This window comes from Thamnophis sirtalis, unplaced genomic scaffold (genome assembly GCF_051295495.1).
Source record: "Thamnophis sirtalis isolate CommonGarterSnake01/CBP01778 unplaced genomic scaffold, rThaSir2_p1.2 scaffold_4, whole genome shotgun sequence".
In the NCBI taxonomy this organism is placed as follows: Eukaryota; Metazoa; Chordata; class Lepidosauria; order Squamata; family Natricidae; genus Thamnophis; species Thamnophis sirtalis.
The window spans coordinates 57,524,335-57,549,922 of NW_028261384.1; the positions used below are offsets into that span (position 1 = coordinate 57,524,335).

At 45.6% G+C, this 25,588-nt stretch overlaps 1 protein-coding gene and 1 pseudogene across 3 annotated transcripts in view; both read left to right on the plus strand.

The window, feature by feature from the left end:
* Nucleotides 1-25,588, plus strand: part of CDCP1 (CUB domain containing protein 1) — a 106,883-nt gene that overhangs the window by 63,417 nt on the left and 17,878 nt on the right. For all 3 annotated transcript variants that reach the window (XM_087712974.1, XM_087712976.1, XM_087712975.1), the window contains exons 2-3: nucleotides 4,120-4,326; nucleotides 5,006-5,359. In XM_087712974.1, coding sequence (XP_087569100.1) covers nucleotides 4,120-4,326; nucleotides 5,006-5,359 — 561 coding nt within the window. The remainder of the gene's footprint in view (nucleotides 1-4,119; nucleotides 4,327-5,005; nucleotides 5,360-25,588) is intronic.
* LOC148045859 (uncharacterized) lies at nucleotides 10,857-12,661 on the plus strand (annotated as a pseudogene).

A 25,588-nucleotide genomic window follows, 5' to 3' on the forward strand; every position in this document is an offset into this window, starting at 1 on the left:
AGATAACATCCAGGAATGGGTTAACTCCATCTAGTATCCAATCAGACTAAGTCTACAATCTGTGATGTCAGACCTCCTCTGGTAGCTTCTCCTAGCTTTTAGACTCCGTCTATCCTTGGACTGGACGTGTTCCCTCGTCTTTTGTCTCTACACCTCTGAGGCTGACCAGAACTGGGTGGGTGGAACTGCCAGTGTGGCAGTGGAAGATTGGACCATGTGATGGACTTGTGGATGTGGGGGCAAGATCATGAACTTTCAACTGGGTGGGAAACCCAGGAAGCTTTCAGATTCGGGTTTTTCACAGATGTACCAACATGTCTCTCTTAATAAATTGGAAGTTTGAGGAAAGCTCTGCCTTGAACTCTGATTTAATTTTGGATGATATTTGGAACGCTGACACTAGGGTCCAAACCTGTTCTGGAGGAACAGGGGGGAAAGAAGAAATGAAATTCCCGAGAGACTAAGAAAATGGTTCAAAGGAAGAAAGAAAGGGAAGGATTTGTTAATAAACTAGAATGAAATTTAGTGAAATTAAGGTTTATGTTTAATACAATGTGGGAGAAATAGATTAAAATTACTATTTGGATAACTAATCAAATGAAATGTTTAATATACAAAATTAATTTTGAGGATATATGTTATTAACAGTAAAATAGAACAATGGTTGGAAATGATATGTTAAATGTGATTAATTTGGGGAGGCAAATAATGATATTGTCAATATATTAGGAAGAAATTAAAATTAAACCGGAGATTATGGAATGAAGATAAGATGACTGAAATGGAAAATGGAAAAAAGATGTAAAATTTACTATGTATAATGAGAAGATGTAAAGAGGGGGAAACCTGGACAATACTTCATTTATAAAGAGGTTTTAAGTATTTAACAAAAAAAAACTTTGCTAAAAAAAGAGGTCTGTCGAGCGGCCACCTGGACCTCTCCGTCCTCGTTTATCCACCATTACAAATTAGATAGATATTCCTCAGCGGAGGCAGCCTTTGGCAGGCAGGTATTGCAACAGGTTCATGCTGCTCAGGGGACCTCAGCCCAGACTACTAACCTCCCGTAAGGACAGTCCTTTCCTAGATGCTATCTCCACCAACTATGGAGAATGGGTTAACTGTATCTAATATCCAACTGGGTCTACAATCTGTGATGTCACACCTCCTCTGGTAGCTCCTCCCAGCTTTTTATTTTATTTTATGATGCATTGCAGTTTATGCAAAAAGTATAGATTTATTGGTTTGTTTATAGAGTGTTGGAAAAGTGTTCCAGAATGATCACATAAAATGCTTATAGGCTTTCCAAATTCAGATGGGCAGAAAATGAATTAAAAATATAGACATGTTAATATGAAATAACACTAAAAAAGCTCAAAAGGAACTGGAGAACTTTGTAAAATATCAATACTCAGTAATTGAAGACATTATAACTGAGCCAGATACTGAGTGCTGGGATCACGATCACTATGAGGACTTGTAGCAAGTACCATTTGTTCAGCACTGTTTGTAATTTTGAACAATTGCTGAATGAATATACCAAAAGAGTTTTTTTCCAGAGGCAACTGGACTTTCTAATTTCTTTTGTTGTTGAAGATGTTTTGCTTCTCATCCAAGAAATTTCTTCAACTCTTTAAGCTTCTTGGATGAGAAGCAAAACATCCCCCCCCCCAAAAAAAACCAGAAAGTCCAGTTACCTCTGGGAAAAGTGCTTTTGGGACAACCATGAATAGTACTAACAATAAAATCATATATAATAAAAACCTCCCGTAAGGACAGTCCTTTCCTAGATGCTATCTCCACCAACTATGGAGAATGGGTTAACTGTATCTAATATCCAACTGGGTCTACAATCTGTGATGTCACACCTCTTCTGGTAGCTCCTCCCAGCTTTTGATGAAGGTGGTACTGTAGACTGACATGTGTGATTAAAAAACTCCTCTCAGACCCAGGACCAGACCTGTATCAGGGTGGGGCTGGATTTATCTCCACTACCCTGAGAATGGGCGTCTCAGGTAAGACCAATGCCTATTCTCTTCTTGTTTTTTTAAATACAAAATTGTTTTAGCTTTACCCTTCACAAGATTTTTGAAATAAGTCAGCCAAAGCTTTAACACAGTGAACAATGTGGAATAACTATAGCTACAAAAAATTTTTTGGGTTGGCTTATGTGTTTCCAGTGATTGTGGAAAGACAACTGTGCCTATGGAAACAAACAAAAATAATCTGGAATCTGCTGGCATCTTTTCTGACTAACAGATTTTGTTTATGTGTTAAACCGACCTTCTTCTCTTTGTTTAAATACTATATCAATGTAACCACTTGGTGCATCTAATGGAGTGAGCTACTGCTCATAAAAGCTTTTTAATACCATATTTTTTCAGATGGATCAGAGTATAAGACGCACCAAAATTTTGAAGATATATTTTTTTAAAAAAGGTTTTGTATTCTGCAGGCCTCCCAAACCCATTGCACACCTCATTTTTTTGTGAAAAACGGGGCATGCAAAGAGTGTGAAAGGCCTGCAAAGTGCTCCTGGGAGGCAAAAATGAGCAAAAAACTATCCTCGTTTTTGGGCATGTATTGAAAAACAGGGCATGTATAGGCTTTGGGAGGCTTGTAGAATGCGCCTGGGGACAGGGGGAAAAACAAGCAAAAAAGGCTCATTTTCACTCATTTTTGCCCTCCCCAGCCCCCAGGAGCACTTTGCAGGCCTCCCAAACCCTCTGCATGTTCATTTTTGTGAAGGGGTGGGGTTTCATGAGCAAAAATGCTGTATTCAGTGTATAAGATACACCCAGATTTTCACCCTGGGTGGGGGGGGAGGTGCATTTTATACTCCGAAAAAATACGGTAATTAGAAAAGGTGCAACTCAACTCATTATGTTTAAGTTATTTACTGGGCAAAAACTGTTGGAAACTATTTTCCTAAAGTATGTATAATAAACAATTAGATTTAGAGAAGGCACACTGTCTTTTCAACACATCCACCATTTTCTTCATACAACTTCTTTTTACATTCAACTGATAACTGAGAATGGCCAGTTTGGATATTTTTAAAACCAAGACAGTGATAGCATTCTCTTGAAGGTTTACCTTGGATCCAATCTCTCTCAAATTTGGGAGACTTTCTGCATAAGATGAGGAAGTTGTTCTTTTTCTTCTTGCTTCCTCCCTCTTTGCATTCTTCAGGATGGGTTTTCAGTAAAATATGAAGGAGTGTTGCACCTACATAAATATATTTGCATTGTATTGAGCTTCTCTCAAATATGTGTAGAAAAAGAAAAGAAATTCATTCATTCAGATTGGATAGGGGTAGAATAACATATACACAAAATAGTTAGATCTGAGGGCCACCATTGCCTCTGTAAGAGACAAATTAATAGCTCTGAAATTATTCCAAATTATTCCAAATACTGAAACATGGCAACATTGAGGATAAAACTCAACTCTCACATTTATAGGTTTTCTAAGAGCTACATGCTTCTAAAATCACTGGATTCATCTCTCTCTCTCTCTCTCTCTCTCTCTCTCTCTCTCTCTCTCTCTCTCTCTCTCTCCCTCCCATCCTCCCTCCCTCCCTCCCTCCCTCCCTACCCCCTCTCTCTCCCCCCTCCCTCCCTCCCTCTCCATATATGTATGTATGTATATATGTATGTATACATACATAGATACATAGATACATAGATACATAGATACATAGATACATAGATAGATACATACATACATACATACATACATACATACATACATACATACATACATACTGGTCTTTTGGGTCTTTTCCTATGTAAGATTTTAAAATCTTACACAGGAAAAGACCAGAATACAACAAGACCAGCATACATACCTACACCTGTGAAAATCTACGAACACACACACACACACACACACACACACACACACACACACACGAGGGAGGGATATTATCTTCCCTCCTTTCCCTCTCCCTCAATACATAGTAACAAGAGTTCTAAAGTATCTTAGTAGTCTAACTGATCACGTACATCTACTTCATCAGATGAAGATGATTGTATTATTGCATGAAAGCTGATACGATAATATATGCCTAGGTTTTAAAATGCCAGAGGTCCATATCTTTTCTCTCTTTAATCTTAGGTGCTTTTGAAATTTCTCTTCCTCTGGGTGGAAACATAACAGTTAAAATAAAACCTGGATTTTCTTTTCTAAATACCTGTGCACTGCGTGAAGGAAAAAACCCTCATTTTTTGGAGAAAATCATAGAGCCTGGACAGAAGTTTCAATTTACCTTTGATTGTTCCACACCAGAGAAATATTGGTCCATACTTGTGGAGAAAAATATTGGTAAGCAATGTTACATGAACTGCAACTAAAATTACTGAGAGCTTTTTAAAGCACTGGATTATTTACTAACTGTCAGAAGTCTAAATGAATTTGTACAACCACATCAGTGAAATGGGTTAAAATGTATTTTTCTTGCTTAATGTTTTAAAAGAATCCGAAGTTTACACTTCAGCTTTTCTTACCTTTTTTAATAATATAACAATCTTTGAACTTTTTTATTTAATGAGACATCCCCTCCCGCAAATAAATGAGTAAAAAATTCTATAGTGGGCTTTCTTGAGTACTGCTTGAACAAGGCAGAGGCTAAGGCTGCCACTTAAAAATGGATGGTCTGGTATATATCTTTGCCCTCAAAGTGTAATAATGACACTTGAGGGGAAAATGTATAGAATACAATTCTAAGCATACTTACTAAATTTGGTAGCTTGCTATGTTGGATTATAACTCCCAGAATTCCCATATAATTTATTGTTGACTTAGGTCTGAGTAAGACTACTATCCTATAGTTAAAAACAGCTTATGTATATATAGGAACTTTATGAGCTTAGTTATGGATTGTTGATAGAATATTCTGGTAGTGTGAACAGAAGGAAGAGTAAAAAACATAGACCAAATCAATATGATTTATTATAGCCATTTCAGATTTGAGTATGAGTCTTACACATTTCTCTGTTTCTAGATTGTCTGTCAGGTCAATGTCCTTTTGGAGATATTCAGCTTCAGCCTCCAGGGTTGCCGCATCTTAATAGGACTTTCATTTGGGAGGCTAAAGCTAACCGAAGAGTTGGACTTGAACTGAAATTCTCTCCATGGTTAAGGCAAATTCTGCCTGGAGACACCTGCCCTGATCAAATTATTTACAACATTAGCAGTCGTCTGGGAAAAGATAGAGTCCAAATTGGAACCTTCTGCAGAAATGGTTCAGTGTCACGGGTAAAGGCACAAGGTGATGCTATTTTGACTCTTCAACTTCCTTGGGATTCAAAACTCGCAGCCTCTGGAGTTAAGCTTGCAAGTAGATCATCCATACAACGTAAGCATAGGAAACTAATACTTTGCTTCCATTGACAGCAACATTGCAATTTGCTATATTTAAATGCTTTACACCAGTGACCCCCCAACCTTTTGGGCAACAGGGATTGATTCATATGATTTTGTATGCTGCCTGCATCCCTGCTTTGCTTGTTTGCGTGGCCCAATTTCTGGGCCTGGTACTGGTCCATGGACTGGGGTTGGAGATCCCTGCCTTACACAATCTTTTTAACTTTTTTCTATGGCTGGGGTTAGGGGGAAAGAGGCAGAACCATGGAACTACTTAGGTTCTTTTATTTCTGCTTTTAAATTAATGACAATTTTTTGTATCAGTTATTTCAGTTTTTATTATTATTTTTAAGGATTACATGGGAATGTTGCAGATTTGAAGCAGACAGTTTATAATTTTGAGCTTCATTTAGTCTATTTGTGGATAATGTGAAGGGAGTAAACCAACATTATGACTACCGTATTTTCACCCATATAACCCGCGGGTTATATGCGGTTTTTACATGCACAGCGCCCCCCTGCGGGTTATATGCGTGGGCGGGGTATACAGAAAATATTTTACACGATCGGAGGCTTACACGATCGGAGGCTTGCTTCTTTCTCCGTTTCTTCCCCCACCCCGATCTCAGCTGTTTCCTTCTCCTCCGTTCCTTTCCTCTTCCCCAGCGTGCGCAGGCTTCTTTCTCCGTTCCTTCCCCCACCCCGATCTCAGCTGTTTCCTTCTCCTCCGTTCCTTTCCTCTTCCCCAGCGTGCGCAGGCTTCTTTCTCCGTTTCTTCCCCCACCCCGATCTCAGCTGTTTCCTTCTCCTCCGTTCCTTTCCTCTTCCCCAGCGTGCGCAGGCTTCTTTCTCCGTTCCTTCCCCCACCCCGATCTCAGCTGTTTCCTTCTCCTCCGTTCCTTTCCTCTTCCCCAGCGTGCGCAGGCTTCTTTCTCCGTTTCTTCCCCCACCCCGATCTCAGCTGTTTCCTTCTCCTCCGTTCCTTTCCTCTTCCCCAGCGTGCGCAGGCTTCTTTCTCCGTTTCTTCCCCCACCCCGATCTCAGCTGTTTCCTTCTCCTCCGTTCCTTTCCTCTTCCCCAGCGTGCGCAGGCTTCTTTCTCCGTTTCTTCCCCCCCCATCTCAGCTGTTTCCCTTCTCTTTTACTCGTCGCGGGTTATATGCGTGGGCGGGTTATATGCGTGGGCGGGGTATACGGGAAATATTTTACACGATCCGGAAAACCCGCGGGTTATATGCGTGTGCGGGTTATTTGCGTGGGCGGGTTATATGGGTGAAAATACGGTAATGCTTAAATCAGATTGAGCAACTGTTTATTGAAAAATATGGACTAATATATATGAAAGATGTGTCAGAGTTTTGTTTCAGCAGCACATCTAGCAAGCACAAACAAGCAAATGACCTTTTGGATTCAGTACAGTTCAGTAAGTCTAAGCCACTCCCAGACTTCAAACTGTCTCTTATGGCCCCATAAAAACAAATGCTATGTTTCAGTTTCCAAACAGTCCCCATTAGCTGACCTCTAACCATGTCTATCAAAACAGTCCCCATTGGCTGATCCGTTGCCATGTGTATTCCAGTCTATAAACATCCTCTGACACTCCTCCCTTCATAACTGTAATAGAAATAAAACTAACTTAATGTTCTTCTTGTGGTACACTCCACCCAATGGCTTGGTCATTATACCAGTCAGATTGTCCTCAGAAGAATAGTGAACAAGTTGATTACTGTACTTTTCTGGGTATAAGACACACTTCCCCCCTAAAAGAAAGTAAAAATTTGGGTGCGTCTTATATACCAAATGTTGCCTCACCTACCCCTTAGCCCCCAGCCTTTGGCCTCTGCATGTTGCATTTTACACCTGTTCCAGGCTGCAGGGATTGCTACACACCATTACCCCATATGTGGCTTGTGTTCTTGGCCTCTGTGCATCACATTTTTAGCCTCTGAGTGCTCCATTTGAGACCTGTTCAATACTGTGGGGATCGCCAGAGCACATCCCTGCCAATTGCTGCCTCCACACATTGTGTTTTTGACCTCTGTGCATCACGTTTTAGGCCTCTGCAAGTGCGATCTCACAACCATCGAACTAATATGCTGAAGCTGACCAGGCTGTTTTCTAAGGATAGTAGTCAGATGAATACAGAAAGATACTGGTAGGCAGAGGCAGAATTTTTTTTCTTATTTTCTTCCCCAAAAACTAAGGTGTATCTTATACTCCGAAGCATCTTATACTCTGAAAAATATGGTAATTTACATTTTATGGCTTCCCTGACATTACAATATTTAATGTCCACATGCTTGCTTCTATTCTTTACCTGTTGCCATTTTAATGCAAGCAACATTATCCTCATACACTGTAACTGCATCATTTACCTTCATGCTTAAATCCTGTAACAGCGGTATGTACCAAGTCACCTCTGCATGAAGTTCAGATAGAGTTATAAATTCGGCCTTCACAGTGGAAATGGCTACAGTAGTTTATTTTCTGCACTTCCAACCAATTACCGTATTTTCACCCATATAACCCGCGGGTTATATGCGTTTTTTGCATGCACAGCGCCCCCCTGCGGGTTATATGCATGGGCGGGGTATACGGAAAATATTTTACACGATCGGAGGCTTGCACAGGCTTCTTTCTCCGTTTCTTCCCCCACCCCGATCTCAGCTGTTTCCTTCTCCTCCGTTCCTTTCCTCTTCCCCAGCTTGCGCAGGCTTCTTTCTCCGTTTCTTCCCCCCCCCCATCTCAGCTGTTTCCCTTCTCTCTTACTCGTCGCGGGTTATATGCGTGGGCGGGGTATACGGAAAATATTTTACACGATCCGGAAAACCCGCGGGTTATTCGCGTGGGCGGGTTATATGGGTGAAAATACGGTAAAGCCCCTCCAAACAATATCACAATCCCAGAATTAGACTTTTGGGCTTTTACATCATTGGCATAATCACTGTTAACAACATTTCAATTTCAATTATTCAGATACCTATGAAGACCCAAGTTCAAAGTTTCATTCAAATACCTGAGAATCCTTTTTATATCCATCCAATGCAATTGCACTGGTGCAGCAGTAAAGCGACTTAGGATGCTTACTGCACAAGCTATGTCCTTTCTGGACCACTGTGACAGATATAACAGACTCCCTATTACTGACTGATATATCTCTTGATCACAGGCTTCACTTTTGTCCTCACCCAAACTGTTAGGAAAATCTGTATTCATAGGTGTTGGAGCAGAATTACAATCCTTCATGTTATATCTCTCCAACAGCTGTTCAATTTTCCTCCCTTGACTGAGAACATAACCACCTTTTTCCGAGTGTGCTGAGGAGAATCCAAGGAATGGGTTAACTCTGCCTTCCTGCTCGTTAGACTGAGTCAATCAAATCTTTGTAGCAACGTCTCTTGGGTATACTTCGCCAGTTTTCGACTGAGTCTGTCAGGCCTGCAACCATCTTTCTTTTGCATCTTTGGCTTACCACACTTTATATTATTCTACTATACCTTTTTCTATTGTGGGAAAATGGGAGGGGGATTGTATGGAGTTACTTATTGTGTAGTCAAAATAAAATTCTTTCTAGAAAGCCAAAGTCATCCTTTGTCTCTGCACCTTTGCACCTGATTGGAACTGGATGGGTGGAACTGCCAGCATGGCAGGGAAGATTGAATCATGTGATGGAATTGTGGGTGTGGGGAAGATCTTGAACTTTCAACTAGGTGGGGAAGGTTTGAGGTTTGTTTTATTTATATGCCGTCCTATTCCCAAAAGGGACTCAGGGCGGCGAACAACTCAAGCGGGAAAGGGAACACACAAATACAAGACAAGCATTTAAGATAGCCAACAACCACACCTGTCGAGAGGGGAAGGGAGCTCATCAACCCCAGGCCTGCCGACACAGCCAGGTTTTAACGGCTTTTCGGAAGGCCAGGAGAGAGGTGAGGGTCCAAATCTCCGCGGGGAGTTCTTTCCAAAGGGCCGAAGCTGCAACAGAGAAGGCCCTCCCCCGGGTCATAGCCAAATGGCATTGGCTGGTAGACGGAACCCGGAGGAGGCCGACCCTGTGCGATCTAATGGGTCTTTGGGTTTGGGAAAACCTGGAAGCTTTCAGATTTGGGTTTTCCCAGATGTGCCAACATGGCTCTGTTAATAAATTGGAACTTTGAGCAATACTTTGCCCTGGACTCTGATTTTGGATGCTATTTGGAACTCCAACATTAACCCAATTCAGTTCCTCTGAATCCTGGGGTGCTGTCTGGGGTCCTGAGCCCCAATGCCAACCCAAAACCAGGTGGTGTAAAGACTCAGGGAAGACAGAGCCTGGGAGAAGGTCGAACGAATGCTGTGAAAGCCGCCTGGGTGAACGGTCAGTTTCCCATGGGTACCCTATGACAGGCCAGATTGTCAGTGAGCACTTGGATGAGATGTGTGCAGCCAGCACCCTATGATCCGGGCCCAGCAATGGAAAGCACAGAGTGACCAGAGGGAGACTTACCAATGGCCAGGGCTGGTCAAAGAGCTGATGGGTGCCCATCTGTCCTAGGTGAGTTGAAGGCATCTGATTCTTTGAAGCTCTCCCCCAGGTGGGGTTGAGGACTTCTCCTAAGTTGGTGGAGACAGCGGTCATGCATGGGTTAACTCAGTCAGTAACCAATAGAACTGAGTCTACCAAAGTGATGTCATCGCCTCTGAGGAGCATGCTCCCGCTTTTCTAGACTCAGTTTTGATAGGAACTGGCTGTGCTAATTGCTTCTCCTCAACTATTTCTTAAAAATTGGTAAAATTAATTGGATTTATCAAAATTACTAACCAAATTGGTCCTTCTAAATTGTCCCTCTGGTCTGGGCTCCTTTAAAATCTCTCATTAGCCCTCAGGGCTGGAGAGTGCTTATTGTGTCTAATTGCAGGCTTGCCTGTGAAAGCCTCCTAATTGCAGGCTTGCCTGTGAAAGCCTCCGGGCTTCTGTGGCTGAATTTCACCAGAAGCAGCTGAAATACTCAGGAGACTCCAATCTCCTTAGAGGGGAAATCCCAGGCCCCTGCCTTGCCGCTAATTGCCGCCTCTGCCTCCAGGAGCCTCCGAACGCCGCGGGAGCTTCAGATCAGCAACAGAGCCTCCCTCCACTGAAATAACAATGAGGCTACCTCCGTGCCTGCCCATCATCACTCCAACCAGCTTTTAAAGGTCTGTGGCTTGTTTCCTGGCTCCTCAACCTCTCCACAGGGCCTAAAAAGCCCATTTACATTGTGAGGCCTCGGCTACCTCATGGCTTTGGCCCGTAGGCTCTGCAGCCTCAGTGGCCATTAATTCTGGCGCGAAGATCATCCGGTGGCCATTTTGGATCAAGGAACTGTGAGTTCTGGCTATGGCCTCCTCTCCTCTGGAGCCTCAACTGCCACCTACCTCCTTGGCCCCTGCCCTTACCATTGAACCCCCTGCTACTCGAGGCCACAAGCGCAAGCCTGCTCAGACTACCAATGTAGAGCGCCCCCCCCCCCAGGGACCCCAGGCCTACTCAGGGGTAGGTGCAGGATCCATCTCTTCAGGAGGATGACAGGGCCCCTCAGGTTCTAGCTAAGAAGGCCAAGTCTAAGACTAAACACACTGAACCTCGCATATTCCAGGACCAAGGGCCTATTCTTTCCAGTCCCCCCTCTGATTTTGCTTCGGATTCAGAGGATGACCTCTCCCCTGCTGCGTCCATCCTGCAGCCCGAGGTGGCTAGGGGCACTGATGCCTTAGCCTACAGTGGGGATGATTCAGATTGTGGCAGGAGCGTTACCCCTAATGAGGATCCCCTCTACCGGGGAAATATCTCTCCCAATCCCCGCCAGCACCGTTTTTATTCGCCAGGCATGGCTGATATGATCTCTGAGGCCATAGAACATGGTATTGCAGCTGGCCTTAAACACAGGTCCTCTAATTGTTCTGCTTCTTTCCAGTCTGCTTCTTCTTCTAGTTCCAGGCGCAGGGATGGAGATCTCTCAGCTTCTTCTTCACACGAGCTGCCTGGCACTTCCAGTCAACCATCAGTGTTTCGGGAAGAGGAACGCCCTGCAAGAGACTCAGATCTATCGGAGGATGAGGAGCTACCTCCCAACCCTCCTCCATTTGTTGGTTTGTTTAAACCTGCTGTCTTTCGTTCTCTCCTTTTCAAGGCCAAAAAGATCGCAGGCTTTCCCTCTCCAAAGGCACCTCAGAGTTTGGAAGCTGACAAGGCTGACACCACCGACCCACTCTTCATCCAGCCTATGGTGGAAAAGGAGGTGATCCCATCACCAAGGTTCTTCATAGACGTTGTCCGTAATCAATGGGCTTCTCCAGGTACTGGAACCCTCCCCAATGCCTCGGACAAGTACCTATACAATGTCGCTCCTGACCTCGCTAAGGCTTTAGAGGTACCTTTTATTGATTTGCCTATAATTGCCCTTTCCTCTCCCAACGCAGCCTCAGCAGCTCCGGAGGAAGCTCTGTGACTTGAAGACAAGAGAATAGAACAAACTCTAGTCAAGGGTCACCAGGCCTCAGCTTGGGCTATTAGAGCGGGCACCTCTGCTTCCTTCTTTAGCCGCTCCACTCTTCTGTGGCTGAGACAACTTGAAGCTTGCCTTCCAGCCAGGGATTCTAGGGCTAGAAGAGACATTAACAAGATCAAGGCGGCCGTAGAATACACTGCAGATGCCTCCTTGGACGTGGCCCGGTTTGCGTCCAAAGCCATTGCATCTTCCATCTCCACCCGCCGGCTTCTCTGGCTAAAACAGTGGCAGGCTGAAGTGCAGGCCAAGTGGAGACTTGCCTCCTCCCCCTACTCTTCATCCCTTCTCTTTGGTCCTCCATTAGAACCCCTTCTGGTAGAGTCCAAGGATAAGAGGAAGGTTCTGCAACCAGCCACTAAAAAGCAGGAAGGTCGGAACCATTCTTTTTACCGCAGGCAGCCCTTTCATAGCCAGGATGGGAGTGCTTCCAACTCCCGTCCACAGCGACAGGTCCTTCCCAGACAGGCCCCCTCTTTCCCCTATAGATCAGGCAGGAACAACCAGTGATTCCAGCCCAGAAAGCCTTTCAAGGACAATTCCTACTGCTCCTTTAAAAGGCAGAAGTGACTGCCTGGAGAATCTCCCAATAGGGGGGTGTCTGTTGGTCTTCGCAGATCGTTGGGACGACATCACCAACAACGCATGGGTCAAGTCCACAATCAGATTCGATCTTCTCCTGGATTTGCGCTCCAGTCCTCCGAACCACTTTGTCACATGTCCAATCTCCAGGGACCCTCAAAAAACGCTCCTGGTAGAGCAGGCCGTCCAACACCTGCTCCAGATTCAGGCCATTCAACCTTTACCTCCAGGTCAGGAGGGAGAAGGGTTTTATTCTCATCTTTTTATCGTGCCAAAGTCTTCACAGGGGGTGGGGGCTGGAGGGCAATCCTCAATCTAAAATTTTTAAATCAATTCATCAGATACAGGAGATTTAATATGCACTCTCTCCTATCAATTCTGGAGAGTGTTTGCAGACACAATGTCCTTACATCAGTGGACCTTATGGAGGCTTACCACCACGTACCCATCCACAAATGGCACAGGAGGTTTCTCTGCTTTTTCCAAGTGGACCTCCATTACCAATATCGGGCCCTCCCCTTCGGGCTGTCCTCACCCCAAGGGTTTTCATGAAACTTCTGTCTGTCATAGCCACACATCTGCGGGCCAGGCCCATCCGGATTTTCTGCTACCTGGATGATATCCTTTTGTTGTCCAGGTCACACACCCAGGCCCTCGGGGATCTCCAGGACACCCTTCAGGTTTTAGAGGATGTGGGGTTCTCCATCAATCGGAAGAAGAGTCACTTCGTCCCCACTCCTCACCTGGTGCACCTGGGAGCCCTCATAGATTCATCCCAAGGCAAAGTCTTCCTCTCCCAGGACCGCCAGAACAGTCTCAGGGAGTTAGCTAAAGAGGTACGAAGGAGGCAGCGGGTCCCTCTTCTTCAGCTGTCTCAGCTGCTGGGGAAGATGGTCTCCTGCTTCTCCATCGTCCCTTGGGCACGGCTTCACAGCCACTGCCCCCAGTGGTTTCTTCTGCCATTCCAGAAGTCCAACAGCAGTTGTTCCTCAGTGAAGGTCCCCCTGTCCCCGGAGGTCCTGTTATCCCTGGACGGGTGGATCTCCCCGGCCATTGCACAGGGCTCTCTTTTCAGGGACTCTCCATGTCTTGTAGTAACAACAGACGCGAGCCTCACGGGCTGGGGAGCTCACTTGGAGGGACAAGTAGCGCAGGGGCTTTGGTCCAATTCAGACCTATCACACAGTATGAATTGTGGGCCATCCATCTAGCTCTCCTTTGCTTCCAGCCCTTTCTCCAGAACTCACATGTGTTGATCCAGATGGACAACACCATGGCCAAGGCGCATGTCAATCGCCAGGGGGGGGGACGAGAGCTGTTTCTCTCATGGAATCTGCCTTTCAACTAGGAACTTGGGTGGAAGCCAACCTTCTCTCCCTACGCACCGAGCACATCTCTGGATCGGACAACACCGCAGCAGACTGGCTGAGCCGCACAATGATCGACCCTGCGGAGTGGAGCTTGAATCGACGCATATTGCATCAGCTGTCAGCCAAGTACGGGACTCCAGCCGTGGACCTCTTCGCAACATCTGCCAACAACCAGCTGCCCACCTGTCTCATTACATGACACCAGGCGTGGAAGGGACGGACACTCTCAGGTGCAGGTGGCCTCGCGGTCTCCTGTACACCTTCCCTCCCTTCCCCCTGATACAGAGGGTGATTCAGAAAATGCTGGAGGAAGAGGCCGAGCTCATCCTGCTTGCCCCCAATTGGCCTCGCCGACCATGGTACACGGACCTGATCAATCTTTCAGTGGAACCTCAATGGCTCTTGCCAATGATTCCGTCCCTCCTCCATCAGGGTTCCATACACCACCCAGATCTACGCTGGCTACGCCTAACCGCTTGGAGGCTGAGCGGGCGGTCCTGAGGGCAGATAACCTTTCCGAGACTGTGATCCATACCATTCAAGCCTCATGCCGCCCAGCTACCAATAGGATACACGAATCTACATGGCAGACTTTCATCTCATGGTGCCTTGGGCGAGGGGAAGACCATTGAAAGCTGCAGTACCCCAGCTTCTTGAATTCTTGCAGCAGGATCTTGATAGGGGACTTTCTCCGAATACCTTGCGGAGGCAGGTGGCAGCTCTCTCCTCGGTTCTCTCTCTCCACCAAGATGAACCCCTCTCCTTGCACCCTCACGTCCGCAGGTTCCTCAAAGGGGCATCCAATATCTGTCCTCCTGTCATGCATCGATTCCCCTCCTGGGATCTGACCAAAGTCCTCTACTTCCTTACAGAACTGCTCTTTGAACCCCCCCTCAGGGTGGCAACTTTGCACCACCCCACTCTCAAGACTGCCTTTCTGGTGGCCATAACATCAGCATGGAGGGTGTCAGAGTTGGCGGCCCTTTCCATCCGGGCCGACCTGTGTGTCTTCCACCCAGACCGTGTGGTCCTTCGCATCGACCCCACCTTTGTCCCGAAGGTGAATTCAGCATTCCATCGTTCCCTGGATCTCACCCTTCCAAACTTCTGTCCGGCTCCTTCTCATAGTCTGGACCGCAATTGGCACAAGCTAGATGTCAGGCATGCTCTTAAAACATACATCTCCAAGACGGCTGCCTTCAGACACAGCGAAGCCCTCTTCGTCTCTTTTCACCCGACCAACAAGGCCCTAAAAGCCTCTCCTTCCATGATCGGATGTTGGATCAGATCTGCCATTGCTCAATCTTACATCTCGCATCATCTCCCTCCTCCACCCAACATTACGGCTCATTCCACGTGCAGCACAGCCACGTCAGCGGCATGGGCATGGCAGGCCTCTGTGGAGGAGATCTGTAAGGCAGCGACCTGGGCTACCCCTAATTCCTTTATAAGACATTACAAAGTAGGTCGGTATGCATCTGCAGAGGCAGCTTTCGGATGGCATGTGCTCCAGCAGGTCCTTCCATGCTCTCGCTCCTAGGCCAGTCTCATGCCCTCCCGAGGACACGCCAGCTTTGGTATGTCCCATGCATGACCGCTGTCTCCACCAACTTAGGAAAATGGGGCATTGGTTCTTACCTGATATGCCCTTCTCTGGGCAGGTGGATACAGTGGTCATCCCCACCCTTGGGATTCTGGCCTACCTCACGGGGATGTTCTGCGAGCATGTTGTGTTAAATCTGGGGAGAAAGCTATTGTTCATGCACAGCAGTCTACTAATCTCCATCAGGAAAAGCGGGAGCATGCTCCTCAGAGGCGATGACATCACTTTGGTAGACTCAGTTCTATTGGTTACTGACTGAGTTAACCCATGCATGACTGCTGTCTCCACCTGCCCAGAGAAGGGGCGTATCAGGTAAGAACCAACGCCCCATTCTTCTGTGGGACCCCAGGGGAGAGGACCGTGGTTTCCTGTACCTACTATGGCCGCTGTGGGTAATGCAGCGTGGAGGGACCCATAAGGCCAGCTACAACAGGCTCAGGTTGCCATGAGCTTTCATACCTCCCCTGCAGCTGTCGGTGCAGCTAATACAACCTGCCAGGAGAGGTAGTGGGGTCAACAGCTGAAATGGTTTGCCTGGGGCTGCCATTCCCCAGTTACTGCAGCCACCTGCAGTACTTGAGAGACCGCCTGCTGCCAATTACCTCCACCAGACCGATTAGATCGCACAGACTAGGCCTCCTCCGAATTCCATCCGCCGGCCAGTGTCGACTGGCAACTACCCAGAGGAGAGCCTTCTCTGTTGCTGCTCCGACCCTCTGGAACGAACTCCCCGTGGAGATTCGCACCCTCACCACCCTCCAGGCCTTCCACATAGCCCTTAAAACCTGGCTGTTCCGACAGGCCTGGGGCTAAAGAATCATTGCCCCTATCTCGAATGGTATGATTGTTGCGCTTTTTAATTATGTATTGTTTTGTGTTGTTGTCAACGGTCTGTATCCCCCTTCCCTTGCTTGAGTTGTGAGCCGCCCTGAGTCCCTTCAGGGAAAAGGGCGGCATACAAATGAACTAAAACTCTAAACTCTAAACACCTCTTACGGGATCCTTTGGAAAATGAAGTGCTGAAAGTCACAGGGATGTCAGAAGTAACGTAGCTTCCGGCAGCTCCAAGCAGGCATCTCCCCCTGCAACCCAAAGGCAACTACAGTCGAAATGCCAGCTTGGTCGACAGTTTCTCTTGAGACCAGGAGAAGCACCCATTCTACCTGTAAGGTGAGCCAGAAAACTCCATGGAAAATCTAGTCGGTTGCACCTGCCTAAGTCAGAACCTGGGGAACAGGAAGCAGAGGAGGGGGCTTCTCCCCCACGCCTGCCCCTCCTCCACGCCGACCTGCCAGAGTGGAGCGGGCTAGGAATCAACCGCCAGAATGGAAGGTTCTCATAAGCATGCATGGTGAAGCAGAGGGAAGGCTATCGGGATCTGCCGAGAGAGAGATCCTTCCCCTCACCAAATGTCTGCAGAATTGAGTGTCCTTTGCCAGAAGTAGAGCAGTAGGAGGAATGTGACAGAAATCTCTCCTGTCGAGCCCAACTACCTGGTAAGACTGCAAAGTCTCCTGGGACCCCTACAGATGGGCTTCCTGTGGAAGTCCCTCTGCCTGCAAGGGAGCGATCAGAGGGCCTCGTATCTAATCCTAACCCTGGGATGCCACATCCCCACTCAACAGGGCAAAGTCAGAAACCCCATGAGAGAAGTGAAAAGGTGGGATTTGCTAAACAGGCAGCAGAGGTGCAACCCCTTCCTCCAGAAGTGAATGAACGCCAACTGACAAGGCCATACCAAAGATGGATGAGGGAAATCTTGGGGATGATGACCCAATGATCTGGAAGCCTGTCCGCCCTTTTTCTCTTGGGGTCCGGTTAGTAGTACCAGAAATTGGGGTCCAAGGCAAAGTTGAAGCCATCATAGACACCAGGTGCACATGATGCCTGATCAATCCCCACATAGTTGAGCAGATGGGCATATGCACGAGCCCACTTAACCCCCCCTATCAGCTTTGAATAAGTCGACAGGATGCTAATTGGTGGGGCCCATGCCTCTGTGGTCACTGTTTGTGTCAGGCTGCAGATGAACCATCACTGAGAATTCCTCAGGTTCATAGTCACCCCCAAAATGACAGACTCAGTCATATTTTATTTTATCAATTTCATATATACATTCACAATTATATGATCTCATAACTGTTATTAATAATATGTATTTATAACATCCCATAGATCCATCTTATCTTACAACGGTCCTACTTCTTCTTCCCTCCCTCCCTCTTTCCTTTCCTCGTTTCTTCTCTCCTACTCCCCTTCCTTCCCTCCCTCCTTCCCCTTCCCTCCTTCTCTCCTTCCCTCCTTCCTTCCCTCCTTCCTTCCTTCCCTCCTTTCTTTTCTCCTTCTCTCCATCCTTTCCCCCTTCCTTTCCTCCTTCCTTCCCCCCTTCCTTCTCTCCTACATTCCCTCCTTCCTTCCCTCCTTTCTTCTCTCCTTCTCTTCTTCCTTCTCTTCTTCCTTCCCTCCTTCCTTCCCTCCTTTCTTCTCTCCTTCTCTCCTTCCTTCCCTCCTTGCTTCCCTCCCTCCTTCCTACCCCCTTTCTTCTCTTTCTTCTCTCCTTCCTTCCTTCCTCCTCTCCTTTCCCTTCTCTCCTTCCCCTTCCTCCCCTTTACCCTTCCCCTCTTCTTCCCATTCCTCCCCTCTTTCCTACTTTTACAATCCCTCCCATTCTTCCTCTGCCTTTCCCTTTCTCCTATTCCTCTCCTTTCTCCTCTCCTTCCTATCTTTCCTTCTACTCCTCCCTCCATCCACTCTATCCGTTGTTGTGTTTACATATTCTCCTCTTCAGGGTTGACCTGGTTCTCTTTTTCTTTTTTTTTCCTTATTTGAAAGTTATATAAAAAAGGCAAGATTTACAAAATACAAGATACAAAAATAGATAAAGCTCTTTACACATTTTCATCTCCCATTGCTCATCTCGCCTTACCTAGTATGAAACTAGGTTGCTAATTCCATGCAGGTAGTTATAACGGATTACCTAACAGCTTTTCAAGTTTTTCCAACGTTGTAGTCTAATGGTGTTGCTCAATGGTGAATTCTCACCTCTAATACATTTCTACTCTCATTTGTCCCTCTGTCTTTGTGTATTGTTTATTTGAGTTGTTGCTTAGATCATTTTAAGTTAGTCAACTATCTCCTTTTATATCTGAATCCTCACTGTCTCATCAAGCCATTTGTACAATTTCTCCCAGACTTTGTAAAAGTCTGTCTTCTTTATCGTTAATCCGCATTGTCAATCTGTTCATTTCTGCTAATTCTAAGATTTTGTTCATCACCATTGTGCTAGTGGGGGCATTTTCACTCTTCCAGCACTGCGCGTAAGCGATCCTTGCCGCCGTCAAGATGTGGACGAGAAGGTATTGATTGGTTTTACATATTTTTTGATCTGTTATCCCTAATAGAAACATTTCCGGCTTAAGACTTAATTTAATTGACATGATTTCATTCAGCCATCTTAGCGTTCGCTTCCAATATGTCTTAGCCACCGGACACGTCCACCACATGTGGTAGTACGTGCCCAGCGTTGTTTTGCATTTCCAGCATTTGGCCGATAATTTTGAGGAAATTTTTGCCAGTCTTGTCGGAGGGAGATGCCAGCAGTAGAACATTTTGTATATATTTTCTTTATAGGCCGTCGATTTCGTTAATTTCACTCCCATACCCTTTCCCAGTCATCCAGGTCAATTGTGTGGCCGATATTCTGGGCCCAGACTCAGTCATATTGGGACTTGCGTGGATTGAGAAGTGGGGCCTAATGATCTTCTGGGAAGGTGGGCAGAGGAAGCTAGTTATTGACCTAGGACCATTGCCAACTGTAAAGTAGGACTACCTTGTAGAAGCTACAACCGCAAAGGAGGCAAGGCCACCACAATCTGCAGCTCTGGCCCAAGATGCCCTACCTGGGAGCCAGCAGATACCTAAAGATTACTGGGACTTAGAGGGGGTCTTCAGTGAGGAAGATTGCAATTATCTCCCCCATCACTGATCCACTGATTGCACAATAGAGTTCGTGCCTGGGGCAAAACTACCAAAGCTTAAAATGTTCTCAATGGCTCCTAAGGAGATAGTGGAATTAAGGAAATACATTGATGCCAATTTGAAGCGGGGCTTTATCCAGCCAGCCAATTCAGAAGTGCTCTTCAAAGAGAAGAAAGATGGGAGGAGTAGACTCTGTGTTGACTTCTGGGGGATCAACACCATTAGCATAAAAAACAACCCTCCCCCTCATAAAGGACATGTTGAACCACTTGGCTAAAGGCAAGTGGAAAACTAAAGGCAAACTGAACTTGAGAGAGGCATATTACCATATATACATCAGGGAGGGAGATGAATGAAAGACGGTCGCCTTTAACTGCCCCCTCTGAAGTTTCCAGTTCAAAGTCATGCCATTTGGCCTACAAAGAGCCCATGTAGTCTTCATGCAGTTCATTAATGAGGTGCTGCATGAGCATCTGTACAAAGGGGTGCTCATTTACCTTGATGACATTCTCGTCTTTTCTGAGACCCTAGAAGAACACATAAAACTGGTGCGGCAGGTCCTGGAAAAACTCTTAGCTGCCAAACTCTATGCTAAACTATCGAAGTGTGAATTCCACAAGACCTCACTGGATTACCTTGGCTATTGTATTTCCAGCAAGAGGATAGAAATGGGTCAAGGGAAAATGAAAGCTGTGCTAGACAACCCCCACGCACATACAAACAGCTACAAAGATTCCTGGGATTTGCTAACTTCTATCGGTAATTCATTATGGCTTTTGCAGAAGTAATTCTGCCCTTGACTGAACTGTTAAAAATGGGGCCATCCCCGCCAAAGCCAAACCAACCTATTGGGTGGACAATAGACTGTCAAAAAGCTTTTGAAAAAATTAAAACAGATCTTTGCCAAAGAGCCCATTCTGCAACACCCTGACGCAGAACTGCAATTCATAATCCAGTCAGATGCCAATGATGTGGCTGTACCAGCAGTACTGTTACAGAAGAACAAAGAGGGAAACTCTTGCCATGTGCTTATATCTCCAAAATACTTACCGCCATGGAAAGAAGTTGGGCCATTTTGGAGAAAGAAGCCTATGCATTTCAATGGGCACCACTCACCTGGAGACATTTTCTTACAGGGGGGGGATATGCCATTCAAGGTCTGGACTCACCATACAAACCTCAAAGCCCTATAAAGCCCCCGGAAACTGTCTCCCAAGCAAGTTTGCTGGGCAAATACTTCAGAAGGTTTACATTCAAACTTCCCTGCTGGGAAGAACTTGCTGGCAGATGCCTTATCAAGGAAACCACAGTATGACAATCAGAGGGAAGAAGTGATTCACTCCATCATTCTACCCCCCTCCCACCAAAAGGCAGCTCAAGTCACAACCAGAGGCCAGATAAGGCAGCCTACTCTCGGCCAGGACAAGTTGACCACAGCAATGAAATTGGTGCTGCCAACCAACCCCTAGCTCAACAACAACAAAGACATCCATACTGGAGAGCATCCAGGAGGGCAATTTCCTGATGTCAATAGATTTAATGGAAGCATACCTAAACATCCCTATATTGCCGGCTCACCAATGCTTCCTATAGTTTTGCTACGCGAACCAACATTACTAGTGCATGGCCCTCCCATTTGGCCTGTCTTCAGCACCCAGAACATTCATGAAGATCCTAGCGATGCTCTTGGCTCACCTCAGAACCACCCGCAGGCTACTCCACCTAGGAGCATATATAGACACAGCATCATGCATAGTCTCCCTGTCCCAGATCTGTCAGGACAGCATCAGAGCTCTGCTGAACCAGATCCACTCAGGCTGAACAGTGCCCCTGGCCCTCCTCTCACAACACTTAGGCAAGATGATGTCTTGCATCTCCATTGTTCCCTGGGCACCTATGCATGCCAGGGCCTTGCAGTGGTTCCTCCTGCCTTACCAGAAATCCATCAGGAGCAATTCAACTACCCGAGTCCTGTCCCACCAAAAGTCATTCAGTTCTTCCAGTAGTGGATGTCCCTGGCCACAGCCAAGGGATACATATTCAAGGAGCCGAACCATCTCACTATCACCATGGATGCACTGAGTGGAACGGCATCTTCTATCCCTGTGAGCAGAACATATCTCGGGTACATCCAATGTACAGGCAGACTGGCTCAGCCGAGCCACAGTTGACATCTGCACCACAACCTGTTCAGGACATGTCTGAAAGGTTTGGCTCACCAATCCTAGATCTGTTCACCACCCAATCAAACAGCCAGGTTTTATGCCCAGTTTGCAACACCAGTGGCGGAAGGGGTCAATGCACTCTGAATTCCATGACTCCGGGGGCTGCTATACACCTTTCATCCCAGGGGTAATCAGGAAAATACTGTTGGAGAGGGTAGAGATCCTACTCTTGGCTCCCCCACTGGCCCAGAAGAACATGGTTCACCGATCTATTCAACCTATTGGTGTCCATACACTGGACGATCCCACCAGACAAAATCTCCCTCAGTCAGTGGGTTCTCCTCCACCCAGACCCACAATGGCTCCAACCTTCTCTGTGGGAGCGCCTTCCCTCTGGAATGAGCTGCCCCCGGAGCTTCGTATAATCCCCGACCTCCGATCCTTCCGACGTGCCCTAAAAAGTTGGCTTTTCCAGCAAGCCAGCCTGGCCTGAACAAAACAAAACAAATTATTGATTACTGTTAATTTTAATTTTAATTCTTTTAAAAAAAATGTCATTGTCAATTTTAATTGGGTTTGGGATATCCTATTTAATTTCTTTTTAACTTTTGTATTATGTGTTTCTTTTAATGTTGTACGCCGCCCTGAGTCCTTGGGAGAAGGGTGGCATATAAATCGAATAAACCTAAACCTAACAATTTGTCATTTGAGCAGAGGGCTCTGAGGCTGGACAATTTCTCTGGCCAGGTGATACAGATCATTCAAGCCTCTAGGAGGCCATCTACCAACAGGATTTATGATTCTACCTGGAAAACCTTCTGTGCCTGGTGCTCCAAAATATATATTGATCCCCTCTCAGTATCGGTGGCCCAAATCCTGGACTTCCTACAGGCTGGGCTAGACAAGGGCCTTTTGCCCAATAAAATACTCAGGCAAGTGGCTGCTTTGTCATCCATGTTATCTTGTGGGGAACTGGAGTCCCTTGCATGGCACCTTATTGTGCACAGCTTTATCAGAGGCACCACTAACTTAAAGCCTCCGATGGTATACTGTTGTCCCAGTTCCCACCTGGGAACTACCTAGATCCTCCAGTCTCTATCTTCTACACCCATCAAACCTTAGGATGTGCCGACTTTGGTATGTCCCATTCCTTGGATTCTCCTCAGCACTCTTGGAGAAGGGGCATTGGTCTTACCTGACCCACTCCTTCTCGGTGTACTGAGAGAGAATCCAACCCCACCCTAGTGGCCATCTGGACCAGAGTCCAGGAGTGGTCAAGTCAAGTCAAGCATCACATTCAAGTCAATCATCACGCCGTCATCGAAAACCGGGGAAGTAGATACAAGAGGTGTGACTACAAAGTCTTGATTGACTCAGTCTAACAAGCAGGAAGGTAGAGTTAACCCATTCCTTGGATTCTCTCTCAGCACACTGAAAAGGAGCACGTCAGTTAAGAACAACACCCCTTCTCAGTTTTTGTATCTCTACACTAAGATAATTTTGTATTTAACCTAAATATTTTATTTCAATTTTTCTCTCTAATTGGTTAGCAAACCTCTTTTTTATGACACATCTTTTTCAATAAAATAAAGATCATCCACAAATGCTAACAATTGAAAATCCCTACCTTGTAATTTTCTAGTATATATGCAACCATCAGCTTTGCAACTTTTGAACCCAAGATCCTTCAATGCAGTATCTAGACAAATATTCTAATTCCTGGCTGACTGCTTCAGCCCATGAATGGCCTTGTTCAATTTATATACAGTGTTAGGCTTTTCACTTTCATACCCTGGTGCTTGAACCATGTACATTTCTTCCTTTAATTCCATATTGAGAAATGCTGTGGTTATATAAAAATGCCAAATTTGATGGTCACGTGCTGCTGCCAATGCCAGTGCCAACCTTATACTTTCACTCTTCACTGTTGGCGCGAATACCTTGTCATAGTGCACATTTTTCTTTTGTGAAAAACCTTGTGCCACTAATCTTGCCTTGTCTTGTACCTGGTTATTGGGTAGTACTTTCTTTTTGTACAACCACTTACATCCTACAGCTTTGCAATCCTGTGTCAAAGCCATAGATGTGAACACTTTATGTTCACCCATGGATTTCATTTCTTTGTCCATGCCTTCTTTCCACTTTACTTGTTCAATTGTGGGTAATGTCAATAGTTCCTTATAATTCCTTGGCTCATACTATACTTTACACACTTTAACTTTACTTTACTAGCAGAATACCTGTCAGGTGGAATCTCCTTGTTCCATTGCTCTAACCCGCATGGCATTGACTTCTCTTGTATGTTAACCCTCTCTTGCTTCATATCTGATTCATTTTTTGACTCCTTTACCTGTGCTTTTTCAGTTTCTCCTCCCTGAACACTAACATTGTCACTAAGTGAGTTGCTGTCACTGTGGGTAACCATCACTAAGTGGATCATTCCATAAATTTGCATAAATTCTGTTCCAATTTTGCTCTGCAAAGCTAGCAGACCTGGAAATCACTATTCTTTTGCTTCCATTGCTAAAGCGATAGCTCTTTGAGCCAGGCTCATAGCCTGTTAACCTTAGGTTTCTAGCCTTTGGTTTTATCTTTCTTCTAATTGCCTTTGGAATATGCTTCCAAACACCCTTAAATGTGCCAGAGATGGTTTTCTCCCATATAGCACTGCATACAGAGTATCATTAATGGATTAATTCCACAGCCTATTAATTAAATAATTAGCAGTCGACATGGCTTCACCCCAATATGATTTGCTCAGACCAGAATCCTCCAATAGTGAGTCCTTCATTGTTTGTAAGACACCGTTCCACTTCTCAGCTACACAATTCTTAGCTGCTGTGTACAGATTTGTGCATCTATGTTTTATTCCTAATTGTTCCAACAACTGTTGAAAATTTGCTGACATGAATTCTGAATCTCTGTCAGTCTGCAACTGACATACCTGTTGTTTATATCTCCTTTCTACAAAGCTTATCCATTGCTTAAATATCTGTAGCACCTCTACTTTACTCTTCAGTAAATAGCAAAACCAAAACCTGCTGTAATCATCTACCATGACTAGCACGTACTTTCTCCTCCCAAACTGACTTGTATTGGACCCACCAAATCTGCATGTACCAGCTCTACAGCTCTTATTGCCTTCTGCTAATTTTGCTAACTGGGAATGCCTTGAACTTTGATGATTACATGCTGCATAGTCCAAGTATGCCTTGGTTTATACCTTCTGCAAACTGTTGCATCTTTTGCAAAACTCTGAAGCTGGCGTGGCCAAGCTTTCTATGCAAGAGATGAACACAAGAATCATGTTGTGCCAAATTCCCAAATGTTTGTGCACATTAAACCTTTTGTCCCTGCAACACATAAAAATTATCCTGCTGTATGCCCTGTGCGCATACATTTACATTTCTCTTTATAAGACACTTTCGATTTATAAATATGGTCTCAAATCCATGCTTGTCTAAGCTAGAGACATTTAGTAAGTTATGCTTCATTTCAGGCATTTATTTGACTAGCCCCACTGTTTATTAACCATTTGTCCCTGCTATTACAATAGCAAACTTTCACAACATCAACCTTTCCATCTGTTGTCTGTTTTCTTTGCAAACAATCTTTCTTCAAATGAGTCTTATCACCACAGGTGAAACACCACTGTTCTGTTGCTTTCTTTGTAGAAAAACTTTGCTGTCATCCGATCTCTGCGGACATTTTGTCTGTTGTTTTTCTCTCTGCAGACATCTGTTGCGTTCTCTCTCTGTTCCTTGCCCCCCCCCTCAGGAATTTCTCCTTGTGGCTTCTCCTAAAATGGCATTTGTTCTCCTCAGAAATTAAACAGGCTTTAATGGACTGCAAACACAACTATTGCTCTGGTTTGCACTCAGAAACAGCTGAAACAATGTCCCACATTTCATCAAGGCTGTTTAATACCAACAGCACCTTTTGAGATTCAGGAATCTGCATCCCACCCTGTTCCAGGTCAATGAATAAAGTCTGCATGTGC